The 15,544-nt window shown below is 35.4% G+C and overlaps 1 protein-coding gene and 1 non-coding gene across 2 annotated transcripts in view; both read right to left on the minus strand.

Moving 5' to 3' along the window:
- Positions 1-15,544, minus strand: part of RIT2 (Ras like without CAAX 2) — a 311,462-nt gene that overhangs the window by 221,877 nt on the left and 74,041 nt on the right. Inside the window, exon 3 of the mRNA XM_087439167.1 lies at positions 4,875-4,948. Within this exon, the coding sequence (XP_087295293.1) occupies positions 4,875-4,948 (74 nt within the window). The remainder of the gene's footprint in view (positions 1-4,874; positions 4,949-15,544) is intronic.
- On the minus strand, positions 14,922-15,028 carry LOC147915296 (U6 spliceosomal RNA). Its single transcript, XR_015554347.1, has one exon. It is a non-coding gene; the product is annotated as a U6 spliceosomal RNA (small nuclear RNA).

Genomic DNA, 15,544 nt, shown 5'->3' on the forward strand with positions numbered 1-15,544 from the left:
TTTTATTGTCTTGGCTACTAAAGTACTCACAACCATTTGTGGAATGAGATGATTCCTGAAGAAGGGGTCATGCCCTAAAACATTCCCTTTAAGGCTAAGCCACAAACAGAAAAAAAATAAAGTTTGTGGTCAAAAAGCAATTAAAGCTTTCAGAGAAGAATTATATAAAAATCAGGCTAGTAGTAATTGAGAAAATCACAGGTTTTAAATCCGGAAGAGACATTAAAGATCAAGAACAATGCTCTCATTTCACAGAGTAATAAATTAGGTCCAGATTGGATAAAGGGCTTGCTTTGACTGCAGAGTTGGTTAGCTAAGTGAGATGCCAGATTACAATCACATTTCCCATCACTTCAGAGTGCCTTAATCCAGGCATTAGCCAGGTGCTGGGGGTAATGCCTAGGTCTAGGGAGTTTCAGTGACTGGGTATATTAGCACATCAAAAAAATAGAATCTGGAATATTTGGAGGAGAATTACTTTTATTATTTCTAATAAAGATAAGGATGATTCAATACATTTGTAACTAAGTTAAATTTACTATATATATTTTGTTAGAGTTTCACTTAAACACAGTTACCAATTATAAAAACAAAACAAAACAAAACCTCTTCTGGTTTTTACTTACATGATATGTTTTTTGGTTTCTAGGCCAGGACAAAAATAATTTAGGCATCAGAGATAACCCATTACCAAAATTTGTATGCTTTTATCATACTCCTTATCACAATTTGCTACAATTTTTAATTTAGTGTCCTCCTACTGCCTCAAACCTCAAGCATTTGAGAGCAGAGACTCAATTTTATTCTATTCTGCATTTTTTTGACCTAGGATAATACTTGGTACACACTAAGAAATTCCATAGGAGAGGTGAAACAAGAAAGAATTTGAATGGGAGTGTAGATAGATTCAAGAGCAGCTGGCTCAAAAGCTTGCTGTGTTGCCTCAGATAAATCATTTAACCTCTATGAGCCTTAAATTTTCCATTTATAAAATGAGTAATATTTTCTTTTCAAGGGATAGATCTGAGACCAGTAGGTGGAAATTATAGAGAGGAAAATTTTAGCTCATTGCAAGAAAACTCTTTCTAATAATTAAATCTTCCTAAAAGCTCTTCTTGTCTGCTTCCAGAAACAGTGTTCCTAATCACTTGAAGTGGTCAAACATAGGCTTTATGAGTATTTGGTGGGATCATTGGGCATTGAAAAAAGAATTGAAACACTAGAAGAATGGTTAGGGTAAAACTCCTTTACAACTTGAGGTTTGGTGATTGCCCCTTTCTTCCATTGGATTATTGTGATACTGCAAGGCTATGTGTATAACACAAACACTGAAACAAATTGGGACTTGGCTCAAGTACCAATATTACCTCGAAGAGTAGAGCCACTTCACTTCTTTGTATAACACTTTGCTTAAATTCTAGGTAGTAACAGTAAAAATAACTTTTCTATCTACTTCCTTGGTTTGTTGTAAGGATAATAAATTTCAAGAAATATTGAATAGTCATAGCACCAAAAGAACACAAGGGGGTATTAAAAATATTTCAATGGTATTCTCTCCTATCCCCTACAGGGCCATAGGTTTTGTTAAATCGACTGTATAGACTATCTCTGGCATGTGGGAGTTTAATAATAGTTTGGGAAAAACAAGTCACCATCTTTTAAGCCTGGTATATTCCTAATGATGTTTGGCTGCAGTTGAGACTGACTAGCCTAGAAAAGTATTTAATGATATAAATATGTAATCATTTTATCTTTGTAATTGTATATTTGCAAGCTTCTCATTGTTTTCAGAGCATAGAGTCTCAGAGTTAAAAAGCACTTGAGTGCATGTATGCAGATTTATCTCTCATCATTCACCACTTCACCCACAAATAGGTAATATTCTCCACCTCTAGCCATGTTGAACTAATAAATGCTCCCTTACTGTGCTGTATTGATCAGCTACTGCCAAAAAATGCTGCATGACAAACGACCTCAAACATAGGGGCTGGAAGCAACTAGTGTTCACGATTTTTCTAGTTCACAAGTCTGTGTGGTGGCTGGAGAAGATCTGCTTCAGTCTGTGAGTGGGTTGGGCTTTGTTCCAGTCTTTGGATTGGGTATAGGTCTGCTCCACATACTTCCTCATTCTCCTGGAACCTGCATCATGCTCTTCTCTTGGGGGACAGCAAAAACATCCTCAGTACCTCTTAAGACATTGGCCCAGAGCTAGCAGGTTGACTCATGTGCCTACATTCCATTGACCTAAGCAGTGACACAACCAAGCCTACACCAATGGAGAAGAAAAACATCTCTGCTGTTTGTGATTACATTAGGACCACAGTTGGGACCAGGTACATGCTCAATACATATTTGCAGACTGAATGAATATTCAAAAAATGAAGGATTTCACTTTCTACAAAAGCATAATTCTAGTTGAGTATTTTCAGTGATGTAAGTTTGCTATTTCCCAAAACAGTCTTTTTTTGGCTTGAGGATTTTAGTTGTGGCAAATACCTTATTAGATTGAGTGAAACTTAACCTACTCAGTCTTCTTCCAATTAGGCCTAAAGTTTCCCTAAAAAAAAGTGTAGTTTCCATTGGATATGACAGCTCTTTCAAATAATAGAAATAATTTTTCCATTCTAAGTATCCCCCATGGTTTCAACAGTTCCCCCCCCATAAGTCCACTATCCAAATGTCTCTGGAAACAAATAACTTTGTTAATATATAGATTTCAGATACTCTTGATATATCTCATAAATATAGAAAGAGACCACTTACTTCCAGTGGCTTGTACACTGTCAATATTCCAATTAATGCAGTTAATTTTTTTTGTTTTTTTGTGAGGAAGATCAGCCCTGAGCTAACATCCATGCTAATCCTCCTCTTTTTGCTGAGGAAGATCGGCTCTGAGCTAACATCTATTGCCAATCCTCCCCCCCTTTTTTTCCCCCAAAGGCCCAGTAGATAGTTGTATGTCATAGTTGCACATCCTTCTAGTTGCCGTATGTGGGACGCGGCCTCAGCATGGCCGGAGTAGTGGTGCGTCGGTGCGCGCCCAGGATCCGAACCTGGGCTGCCAGTAGCGGAGTGTGCGCACTTAACCGCTAAGCCACGGGGCAGGCCCAATCCAGTTAATTTTTAAATAGTTCCATCAAATAGATGAAATAATAAAACATGTTTTAAAAAATATTGAATTAAGTACAGAGGAAAATAATATAATGAAGACCTGTGTACTCATGACCTAGATTTTCAACTATTAACATTTTCTCATATTTAATCAGAACTTCTATAAAATGTAAATCATTACATATGTAGTTGAAGTCTACTTTATATCTCTCCCCTTTCCCCTTAAGGGGTAACCACCAGCTTAAACATATTATAAACATTTACCACATTCTAAGTCAAAAAGTAAAATTTTACATATATCAAATAATCTCCCATAGACCACATTCTTTGCAATTAGATTAGAAATCAATAAAAAAATATAAACAACATGTGTATGTGAAAAGAACGCCTACTCTTGTATTGACTTCAGCATCCTATTTAAGCTAAATGTGTTTTCAAACCTTCTAGAATTATACTACATTTTGATCCCACACTTAGTGACAGAGATGCATTAAAATTTCCCACTATATATGATTTTGGACTTATACAATATTCTGTATAATTCTCTCCATTTGACTTGAATATGATAGACTAGAATTTTTTAGTCTTTTTGATGATTTTTTTCATTACAAACTGACACTTTTATACCTTAATAATGCTTTTTGCCGTAAAAGCTATTTTGTCTGATATTATACTGGTATTCCTGCTTTAGGTTTGGTTACTTTTTACCTGCTTTTTTGCCACCTTTCTGTACCCTTATTTATCTTTTAAACCAAACAAGTATATGTTAGTTTTATTCCTTTATTCATATGACCTTGAGAACACTTGCCTATTCTAGGAGAGAGATATCCATTTCCATTTATTTTGATTCCTGATATGTTTCTATTTGGATATTATATTATGCTTTCTTTTTACCTTTTTTTCTTTGTTTCATTTCTTCTTTCTTTTCTGCCTTATATTGTATTAATAATTTTTTTAAATTTATTCTTTCCTTTCCCCTTTGCTAGTTTTTAAGTTATTTTAAGACCTTATTTTTGTAGAGCAGTTACATGTTTACAACAAATTAGAGAGTTATATGTTTTGTGTCTGGCATTTAATAGATAAGTTTATATTTTTAACATGATTGTTTTAAAAGAATGGAGTTAAATAGAATCTACACCTTCCTCCTCAGTACAATAAGACTTTGAAATGTTTTAACTCTGATTCCTTTCCTCCTATTTTACTTAAAATTTTTGGGTCGTATTTTAGTTCTATCTTTATTTTTATATCACACAGATTATTCTCTTCTTTTCCTCCTTATCCTCCTCCTCCTTGTTCTTACTTACAAGTTTATAGATTAACATATTATATTATGCTAAACCTTGGTTATGTCCCCCATTCCACTGAACTGTCTCCCTGGACTTGGTTCCATGAGCATATTTCCTAAGTAGACCTTCTTTTTTTATATTCAACTGAAATTTTCTAATAAAAATCATCATCAGATTATGGTCTAGGACAGAGTTTTGCATACATCTGAGGAAGAATAATGAACTATTTCATTAATTTTATGACCTCACTGGCAATATTACATCTACACTTTTATATTTAGACAATTAAGGGAATATTGAAATATTCTGATTTGCAAGGAGTCACATTTTCCTGCCAAATCTTGTCTTATTTAATTCCTGATTGCTATTGAAAATTGGTTTTTCTTCTGTTTGAATAGTTAAACTCATCTTCTACTTTGTGATAAAGGTATTTGAGGTTAAAGCATGAAATGGCCTCGGAGATTGGAGATCACCTACCTGACCAGCAGTGTCCAAGATGTCCAGATACGCTGGCTCATTGTCGATCCTAACCTGGGTCTTATAAGCATCTTCTGAAAAAACACAAGACAAAGTTTACATTTAAATATATCCAACAGAAAATGTATGATTACTTTTTAGATTTCATAACAAAGAATAATTTCTAAATAGGTTCCTAATTAAGAGAATCAGTCTACTTAGTTAAAGTACGTAGCTTGAGAAGGATGTACTCCAGGGAATACAGGAAAAGTAGTTTCTGCTTAAAGTGAAGTCAGGTGGATTTCTTCTTCATCAGAAGAATTTCATGATTTGAGGTGCCTTAGTCATGTTACCCAGAGGACAAACCATGCAACAAATGTATCCATTCTTTCCTAATCACACACACCTTGCCTCTTAACCTCATACTCAACGGTGAAAGACTAAAAGCTTTTTCTCTAAGATAAGGAGCAAGACTAGGATGCCTGCTTTAACCACTTTTATTTAACATATTACTGGAAGTCCTAGCCAGAGGAAAAAGGCAAGTAAAAGAATAAAAGGCATCCAAATTGGAATAGAAGGCATAACGTTATGTTTGCAGATGACACGATTTTATATGTAGAAAACTCTAAAGATTCTACAAAAAAACTAAAAAACTGTTAGAACTGCTAAACAAATTGAGCAAAGTTGTAGGATACAAAATCAACACACAAAAATCAGTTGTGTTTCTATACACTAACAATGAGCAACCTAAAAAGGAAATTAAGAAAATGATTCCAAAAATATTCAAAGAAGATTCAAAAAGAATCAAATACTTTGGAATAAACTTAGCCAAGGAGGTGAAGACTTGTACATTGAAAACTATGAGATGTTTCAATGTGTTTTTGTACCTGTTGCTAGCTGGTACAAGTTCTTTATATATTCTCGATTCTAAACATTTATCAGATATATGATTTCAAATATTTTCTCCTATTCTGTAGATTATCTTTATACTTTATTAATAATGGCCTTTGATGCATGAAAGTTTTTCCTTTTTTGAAGTCCAATTTATCTATTTTTTTCTTTTGTTGCTCATGCTTTTGGTGTCATATCTAAGGATCCATTGCCAGATTCAAGCTTATGAATATTTAATCCTATGTTTTCTTCTAAGAGTTTTATAATTTTACTTCTGGTCTTTAGGTCATCGATCCATTTCAGTTAATATTTTTATATGTTGTTTGGTAAGGGTATAAATTGATTCTTTTGCATACAATTCTCTTATTCTTTTTATTTCTGTAAGATTGGTAGTCCCCAACTTTAAATTTGGATTTTAGTTATTTGAGTAAACTCATTTTCGTAGTCAGTCTGGTCAAAGGTTTGTCAAGTTTGTTCATTTATTTGAAGAGGAAACTTTGTGTCATTGATTTTCTCTATTGCTTTTTTATTCTCTATTTTATTTACCTCTCTCCTAATCTTTATTATTTCCTTCCTTCCATTAGTTTTGGGTTTAGTTTGTTCTTTTTCTAGTTCTTTAAGGTTTAAAGTTAACTTGTTAATTTGAGATCTTTTTTCTTTTTTAAATAAGCATTTACAGTTATAAATTACACTTTTAGCACTGCTTTTGTTTCACCCCATAAGTTTTGGAATGTTGTGTTTTCATGTTCATTAATCTCTAAGTATTTTCTAATTTGCTTTCTGATTTCTTCTTTAATGCAATGGTTAGTTTCTACATATTCATAAATCTTTCAGTTTTCCATTTGCTTTTGATTTCTAGTTTCATTACATTGTAATTGGAAAAGATACTTTGTATGATTTAAATGTTTCTTCCCATATACACTTGGAAAGTCAAGGAATGCATCCTGGAAGAAGTAGCACCTAAACTTGGTTGGAGTTAGGAGAAAGTGAAGTAAGAGAGAAAAATAAAAATTGAAAGCCAGAATGCCAGATGTTATAAAGATGATGGAACAAAAAAGAAACTTAGATAATTTCAGTGTGGCTGAATCGTAGAGTTTAGGGAAGAGAATGTTGGTAGATAAAATTTAAGCATCTAAAATTGCCTATGAATATATTAAATGGAACCATATTTTTGAGTGAGGTATCTGAAGTCAGACTGCCTAGGTATAAACCCTGGCTCTACCACTACCAACTGTCTAATTTTAGGAAAATCACTTGATGTCTCTAAAATGTATATCACTCATTTGAAAAAGTTATGATAATGTTTGCATTTACCTCATGGAGTTGTGCAAATGGTTCAATGAGATAATGTGTGGAAGGCATCCAGTACAGTGTCTTGGATGTAGTAAATGTTTAATAAGGGTTAAGAATGGTTATTGTTTTTAAGAAATTTGGACTCTATTGTAACACTATCATCAGATGTGCATTTTGGAATCCTCACTCTGGCTGAAATGTAGTGAATGGATTTTAAGGTAGAAAACTAGAAAGATTAAATAGTTAATAATCTAGGTGAGAAATGATGGTGGCCTATACCATGATAGTGGCACTAGGGTTGGAGGAAAGCTGACAGATTTGCAAGGTGTTCAGAAGGTTGAACCTATTGTACTTAATGATATATGAGGTGGAAGGAGGATGATGCAAGAGAAGCTCTCAGATTTCTGGCATTTGCAGGTGGGCATATAGTTATGACATTTACTGAGAAAGAGAATAAAGGAGGAGGACCAAAAGTCCAACTTGGGAAGTGTTGACTTTGCAATGTCTATGTATCATTCAAGTGAAAACAGTGAATTTCTGGGTCTGAAGCTCTGGCAAGAGATCTGAGAGTCTTATTTCATTACATCTATTTTGTTTTATCTACTATTTATATTATAAATAAAGAGCAAACTGAACCACTACTAAAAGCATTACAACAGCATTTCAGTTTGGAACAACTCAATAATTATTCATGCTGTTGATTTTGAACCACAAATAAATAAATGAATTATTTTAAGAATTTAGGAACTAGTAATGATCAACTAGAGGAGGCACTTTTTCAAAGCATAGTACTGAGTACCTCCCCAAAATTAGATTTTTGCTAGCTGCTGGAGCTATAAAGACACACACACACACACACACACACACACACACACATAAACCCATGGTCTCGGCTCTCAAGAAACTTATACAGCCATGGTGGAAGACACACATATATGCAATGAAATGTTAAGATTCAAAAATTTATAGGGCATACAGCCTACCTTCAAGGAAATTCATTCTTTATGACTGTGCTCCAGAAAGATGAAGTTGTGGGAAGTATAAGTTGCAGGGAGGTCAATCTAGTGTCGTTTTAGCAACTACCAGCCATTCTAATACCATTCAGTGTATGAGCAATCACACAGTCTTTCTATTTGCCATTCCACTGTTCTATGTGCTTTCAGTAATCTTCCTCTCACAAAAGAGAAATCTTGTAGAATTACTTGTAATTTTTTTTGAAGATGAATAGGGTTGTTTTTCAGTTTCATAGGCAAATAAGAATAGTTACTCTGAAAAGGGCGCTGTGACCTGAGGATCACGTGTGAGTCTTTCAGATTTCATGTTTGTTTATTTAAACACAAAGACTCCACAAAGAGCCTGCTGAGGCCAGGAGCATGCTGAGTAATCCAGACAAGAACTGCTCTGTGTGATTCTCTGAGCCCTAGATAAACGGAACACATGAAACGTATATCAAATAAAAGCTTCTCTTGGGATCAGAAAACCCCTTCAAAGAGATTTGATGTGAATTGGCTGGAAATTAAGCCAGGCCTTCTATCCAATTTCTCTCTCTCTTTTAAAAAGTGTCCATCAGAGTACACATTCCAGTGTTGTAAATCTAGGTCACCTGCCTGGCCTCCATGGAAACTAATCCCTTTCATTTCCTTCCAATAAACAATCTTCCCATCTGTTTCTGTCCATCCTCTCCCTTTGAGACCTCCCATGCAGAAATGCAGTGGCAGAAATACTCTTCTGAATGCATATAAACAACTCCCCGAATTTCAATCATCTGCCTATAGACCCAATACTGAAGTGAGCTCATTTATCTTCTCAAGCAAGAGGCCAAATGTACACAAAGCTTTATCACACAGAAATGGTAGCAACAGCATGCTATACTGTTTGCACAGAAAAGCACAGTGGAGCCACATTGTTGGAAGCATCTACCACCTTAAAATTCATTTGAAAACACTCATGTTTGATTTGAAGCTATTGCTTCTCTATTCCATCCTAAGAGGATAGAGGGACATTCTTCACTCTCCCTCTCCAGTGGAATTTTATAAGAAGAAATCACCAAAGGCCTGTATTAAAGTCTCAAATCCATCACTAAATATTGATGTTATGATTGGCCAGCCACTCAACCTTATTTGTAAGATGGAGATAATGCTAGCCAATGCATGAGTGTTCTATAACCATCAACAAAAGTGGCATATATGGTGGTGCTTTAGAAAACAGAAACCACAATTCAAATTCAAGGCATGTTATATTGTAATTTTCAAAAATATTGCTTAAAGTCAAGCATGAAATTATGTTAAAACTAAATCACTTCTGCTATTTATATTTACTCATGTGGGAATGCTTTCTTCCCAACAAGTAAGTTACAGAGGGTTTGGCAAGATATGTTTGCAATTATCATCAAAAATATAAAGTTTTTAGTTAATTAAAAAAACTTAAGGTGTTCTGGATAATTTTCCCAAAATAATCCATTTAATTTCTTTGTAGAACAAACACATGTATTTAAATACCTTTAAAATATTTTAGTTGTAAATATGAAATTGAGATAGTTTAAAACCACCATACGTAACTGAGAGAAAATACTAGAAGGTTATTATTGAATTTTCACTAGATGACTTTTCTTAAGATAGTTGAATAATTATATGGTTTACCCAAAAATCTGAAACATATGATAATTGGTATTACAGTGAAGATATATTTCTATAACTCTGAGCTAGTATACATCTCTAAGATATTGAGCATTGACCTCTCTTTTAAAAAAAGAGACAATAGGGCCCGGACCCATGGCTTAGCGGTTAAGTGCACGCGCTCCGCTACTGGCAGCCCGGGTTTGGATCCCGGGCGTGCACCAACGCACCGCTTCTCCGGCCATGCTGAGGCCGCGTCCCACATACAGCAACTAGGAGGATGTGCAACTATGACATACAACTATCTACTGGGGCTTTGGCGGGGAAAAAAAAAGGAGGAGGATTGGCAATAGATGTTAGCTCAGAGCCGGTCTTCCTCAGCAAAAAGAGGAGGATTAGCATGGGTGTTAGCTCAGGGCTGATCTTCCTCACAAAACAAACAAAAGACAAAAATACGAAGCTTGAATAGTCTATTTATAAGAACTTTCTCAAAGAATTACTTAAATAGGTCATCTTAATCATATATGTGTGTGTGTGAGTGTGTGAGTGCGTACAAAGCAGAAGCATCCTGGAACATATTATACTGACACTTTCTCTTGAACAAGAAGTTAAATCGTGGCTGAATCAGCACTGATACAAATCTAATGTATCAGTATATTTATCAATAATAACGTCAATACGTATACGAGAGTGTAATCTGTGCTACACATCCGATAGGCACAGAGTTACAATGTTGAAAAAGACATAATTGATTTCTACCTACACAGAGTTTATAATCTTGGGGGAACACATAAAAACAAACAGGCAATTACACTGCATTTTAATGAGTGCTACATTAGAAGCATTTGAAAGATGCTCATTTAGGAAGACAGAAGAAGACACTCAGAGGAGCTAAAGTAGAGCTGATGTCAGTCCTCAAAGGAAGCAGACAGAAAACAGGAGTTGGAAGGAAGAAGGCTGTGAGAGGCCAGGAAGAAAGAGAAAGAGAATAACATGTGTTCTCGTATAACCCCTCCTTTTGTACCTAAACAATCTGTGAAATATAATACATGCTTGTTGAGTATATATGCTTGTTGAGTGTAGAAAAAGTTTTGAACACTGGCTGAATTTAGCTTCTAAGATGACTCAGGGTGAAGAAGAACACTCTTCCCCACCATGGAAATAATAGCTGAAGAAAGAGGTGCTATTAGAAAATAAGCCGTGGAAATTCACAGGAATTAAAAGGCAGAGTTTAGATTTTTTTCCCTATGCTATAAAATTGAGAGTGAGTCGACTTTATTTAGGTCTGTGAGGAGTAAGGGCTCCCCAATGATATCTGAGTTATACAGCAATTGCAATCTTTCCCCTAGATGTATAAGCAGATCACAGTGGGGTAGGTCATACCAACCAGCATCTCTCTGCTACCTCCAGGGAGAAGCTCAAGGTCGCTGGACGTCTGACCCCAAGGTAGCCAACCATATGCATTCTGAAGGGTCCACAGGTAGATTTTCCAGTGAATGGCCCTGCATGGTATTGCAGGAGGCCTTGTCACACACATCAGACCCAATGAGGTGGTACAAGCTAGAGTGCTTCCTTTAGAACTGCAGGAAACCATCTGGAGATTTTCACTTGCAGCGGACCACAACTGGAAGATGACATTCCAAACAATGGCTTCTCAGACCAAGGACAAGCAGCTGGAGAAGCTTTTGACAGGTAATAATAGTCATCTTCTAGTGAGTAGACCTGCAGCCTGGGCAGGAGGTTGCTGGGACAGCAGACAAATCAATGTTCTTCCCCAAAGCTGTCATCTACAGAAAATGTTTCAGGACATCCTTTCAACGGCTGGGCCCTCTAACCCTTTCCTTTCAGCCTGAAAGAATAGAGGGATCCAGGGGAAATCTGATTCCCTGGCTCTCTTCTGCCAAGTAGATATGAGAGGCAATAGGACTAGGCCACAAGCACTGATATGGAATGTCTCAAGTCCTTTGTCTCTGCCTCACTTGATTGTTGTTCTGGGGTGAGGAAAAGAAGCAGATGTTCTCTTCTTCCCAGCTTCTTCAGCGGCTTTTCTTCTTCTACCTTTCCTGCCCCCATTCACCACACCCAAGAGGAATATCTTCATGATCCTAAGGCCGTGCAATGATTGCCTTCCAGAGGTTTTGTAAGGTAGAATGAATTTAAATACAGATGATCTTTTCACAGAAATCAAAAGAGTTTTTATGGTCAGGGCAATCGTGGGAGTCTCAGAGTCCCCCTGTCTCTTCACCCTCACCTGATGGACACCTCCAAAAGGGCTCCAGGGAAATTCTGGAGCCCGTAGACACAATATGAGGACATCTAGTGGCAGAGGTTTGATTTATACCAAGACTACTGTTTCTGGAAAAATGGAATAGATGTACTTTTCCCTGTGCCTCCTGCTACATACAGCACAAAATCACGGCCATTATATATAAAACAAGCATAAGAAGATTCTGAAAGTTGGAGAAAAAGAGGCAGACTGGCTAGGAACTTCAGGACCCAAGGGACGACATGGTGGTGAGTTCTTTGGGTTTTCTTTTTGACTCATATATCCCAGACTTGGAACTAAAGAAAATGATAGCTTGAAAACACCAAAGGGTGCAGACAAAACACATATGGGATTTACATGCTAAAAACTACACAACACTAATGAAAGAAATCAAAGAAGATCTAACTAATGCAGAGGCATACTATTTTCCTAGTAAAGATGTTGATTCTTCCCAAATTGATGTAAAGATTTAACACAATTCCTATCAAAATTCCAGAATGTATTTTTGTGTGTGTGTGTATGGATGTGAGCACAATTATTTTAAAATTTTTATGAATGGTTACACAATCTGTGGGACAATCATATCATGGAATATGACTCAACATTAAAAAGGGAATGGAGTGTTGAAAACACAACAGCCTAGATGACTCTCCATAGAATTATGCTAATTGAAGCAAATCAATCCCAAAAGGTTACATACTGTATGATTTCATCTATATAATATTCTTGAAATGACAAAATTATGGATATGAATAAATTAGTGGTTAATAGGCATTATGAAGGGAGGGAGATATGGCTTTAAATGGCAACATGAAGGATTCTTGTGGTTATGGAAATGATTTGTGTCTTGACTGTATCGGTATCGATATCCTGGTTGTGATTTTGTACTATAGTTTGCAAGAGGTTACCATTGAGGGTATTGGATAAAGGAACATGGGATCTCTCTGTATTATTTCCTACAATTTCATGTGAACCTACAATTATCTCAAAATAAAAAATTAATTAGAAATATTAATGTTCACTTATATTAAAAAAAATTCCAAAACCTCAAAAAAAAAAAAATCTTAGCAAACTAGGCTTGGAAGGCAGCTTGCCTTATCTAATACTGAGTATCTTAACAAAACCTAAAGCAAACATTATGATTAATGGAGAAATGATAAACCATTCCCTCTGAGATTGGATACAAGATAAGAATACTCATTATCAATACTTTCATTCACTTTTTACTGGTGGTTCTAAACTGTTCAGTTAGGCAAAAATATGATTGATGTGAAAAAAATGTTAGGGAAAAATGTCACTATTTATGGAAAATGTCTTTTGGGTATGTATAAAATTTCAAAGATTCTATAGGTAAATTAGGAGATTAATGAATTTAGCAAGTTTTCTGGTAGTAAAGTCAATATAGAAAAATCAATTTTATTTCTATATATGAGCAACAAACAGACAAAAAATGAAATTATTTAATAGTATTATTTACAATAACATCAAAAATATCAAATCTCAAAGAATAAATCTTTCAAAAGTTTTGCAAGCCTTCTCCTAATGAAGCTGTAAGACGTTATGAGAAAAATTAAAGATGATATAAATAAACGGAAGTATATACCATGTTTATGGATTGGAAGATTCAATATTTTAACGTCAGTTTTCCCAGAGGAAAATTGATCTATAAATACATACTAAACCGATTTGGGAGGAGGGTGGAGGTTGACCAAATGATTCCAAATTAACACGAAAATGAAAAAGGCAAAGAACAGTTGAGGCAATCTCAAAAAAGAACAATAAACTTTACTATACGTCAAGACTTATTGTTAATATACAGCAATTAAGACAGAGTGATATTGGCACATGGATAGAAAAACTGACAGAACGCAGAACCCACACACTAATGAATCCTTTTTTTAGATGACAGAATTGGCACTTCAGAGTAGTTAGGGAAAAGAAAATATTTTCAATAAGTACTGCCGTCAGTCACAGATGAATATTGAAAATACTGGAACTTAACTGTTATCCTAAAATATACACAAAAATAAATTCTAGTTGGGTTGTAAATATAAATATGCAAAGCAAAACAATAAAGCTTCTAGGAGATACTGTAGGAGAATACCTTCATGGCTTCAAGTGATAAGATTTCTTAAAAATTAATATAAACACACTAACTGTAAAGTAAAAGATTGACAAATTGCAATACACTTATTAAAATCGAGACTACCTTAAAACAAAAAATTGGGTTCATCAAAAGCGCTTCTCAAAGAGAGGGAAAATGCAACCCATAGTGTGGAATAAAGTATGTGTAGCAACAAAAGACTTATATCCAGAATATGTAAAGTATTCCTACAAATCAATCAGAAAGAGGAAACCTTCTCCAATGAAAAGTGAGCAAAGGTTTTTTTTTAAGTAATGACATGTATTACTACCATTTACTGAGCATTGAAACTGTGCTGGCATGGTAAAAAGAATATATATATTTTTACATTAATCGTGTCTTTTAATTTTCATAACAAACATATGCAAGAACTATGCCCACAAGATCAGAGAAATTATATAATTTGCCCAATTTTATACAACTTGTAAAAACAGAGTTTAGGTCTGTCTGAATCTAAAGTCCTAATCACCATGCTAGTGTAGATGAAATTTCATTCATGTGTTATCCATTTATGAAATATTTATTTGGTTTCTAATATGTGTTAAAACAATGCTAGGTACTAGGGATATAAAGATCGATAAGATGTGAACTTTGTCCTTAAGTGAGGGCACACAAAGGAGACATATATAACAAAGTTCACCTGGAGATGGAGTTGGTGAATAGGCAAAGACTTCAGAAGAGGTGACACTTCAGGTATCTTAAGAGTTATCTCAGAGTGAACTGGGGAAGGGTAAGGAAGGAAAGAGTCTGCCAGGTGAAGGGAGCTGTATCAAAGAAGTATGAAGTCTTTTCCCTTCTTTTCCTTTCCTTGAGGTTAGGAGGCAGTGATAGTGGCCCCAGGGATTGGGGAGGTGATGGTAAAAAATGTGGAATGCTTTACAAATATGCATGTCATCCTTGTCCAGGAGCCATGCTAATCTTCTCTATATTGTTCCAACTTTAGTATATGTGCTGCTGAAGTGAGCACAAGAGATTAAGATTTTATAAAGAGGTCACTTAGATCACTGCTAAGTAAATTTAAAGCTGCACAACCTTGTTAGCAAAATCAGTAAAAAACAAATTAAAACTATAATATGATGCAAATGCTCTCCCATCAGAATGGCAAATTGAAAAGACTAACTATCAAATAATAGCAAGGTTGCGGAGCCATGAGAATTTTCATATACTACAGATGGAGTGTAAAATGGTGCAACCAGTCTAGAAAACTGTTTGAGACAAGCTACTAAAGCTGATCATGCACGTAACCCACGTGTCAGAATGAATTATGGGTCTCAGTTCTTCTCTCTGCTGATATTATGCATCTGCACCCTCACCATGGCCTTCTAGTGGGTGGAGTGTACTTCCTCGTTCTTTGATTTTAGGCTTGACCGTGTGACTTACATTGGTCAATGGAACGCTAATGGACACGATGGAAGCAGAGTCATGAAATATTCGTGTTCAGTGGAGCTTGTGCTCTCTGATTCTTCCATCACCATGAGAAGAA

This window comes from Ceratotherium simum, chromosome 14, assembly GCF_057802395.1.
Source record: "Ceratotherium simum simum isolate JZ-2026a chromosome 14, ASM5780239v1, whole genome shotgun sequence".
Lineage (NCBI taxonomy): Eukaryota > Metazoa > Chordata > Mammalia > Perissodactyla > Rhinocerotidae > Ceratotherium > Ceratotherium simum.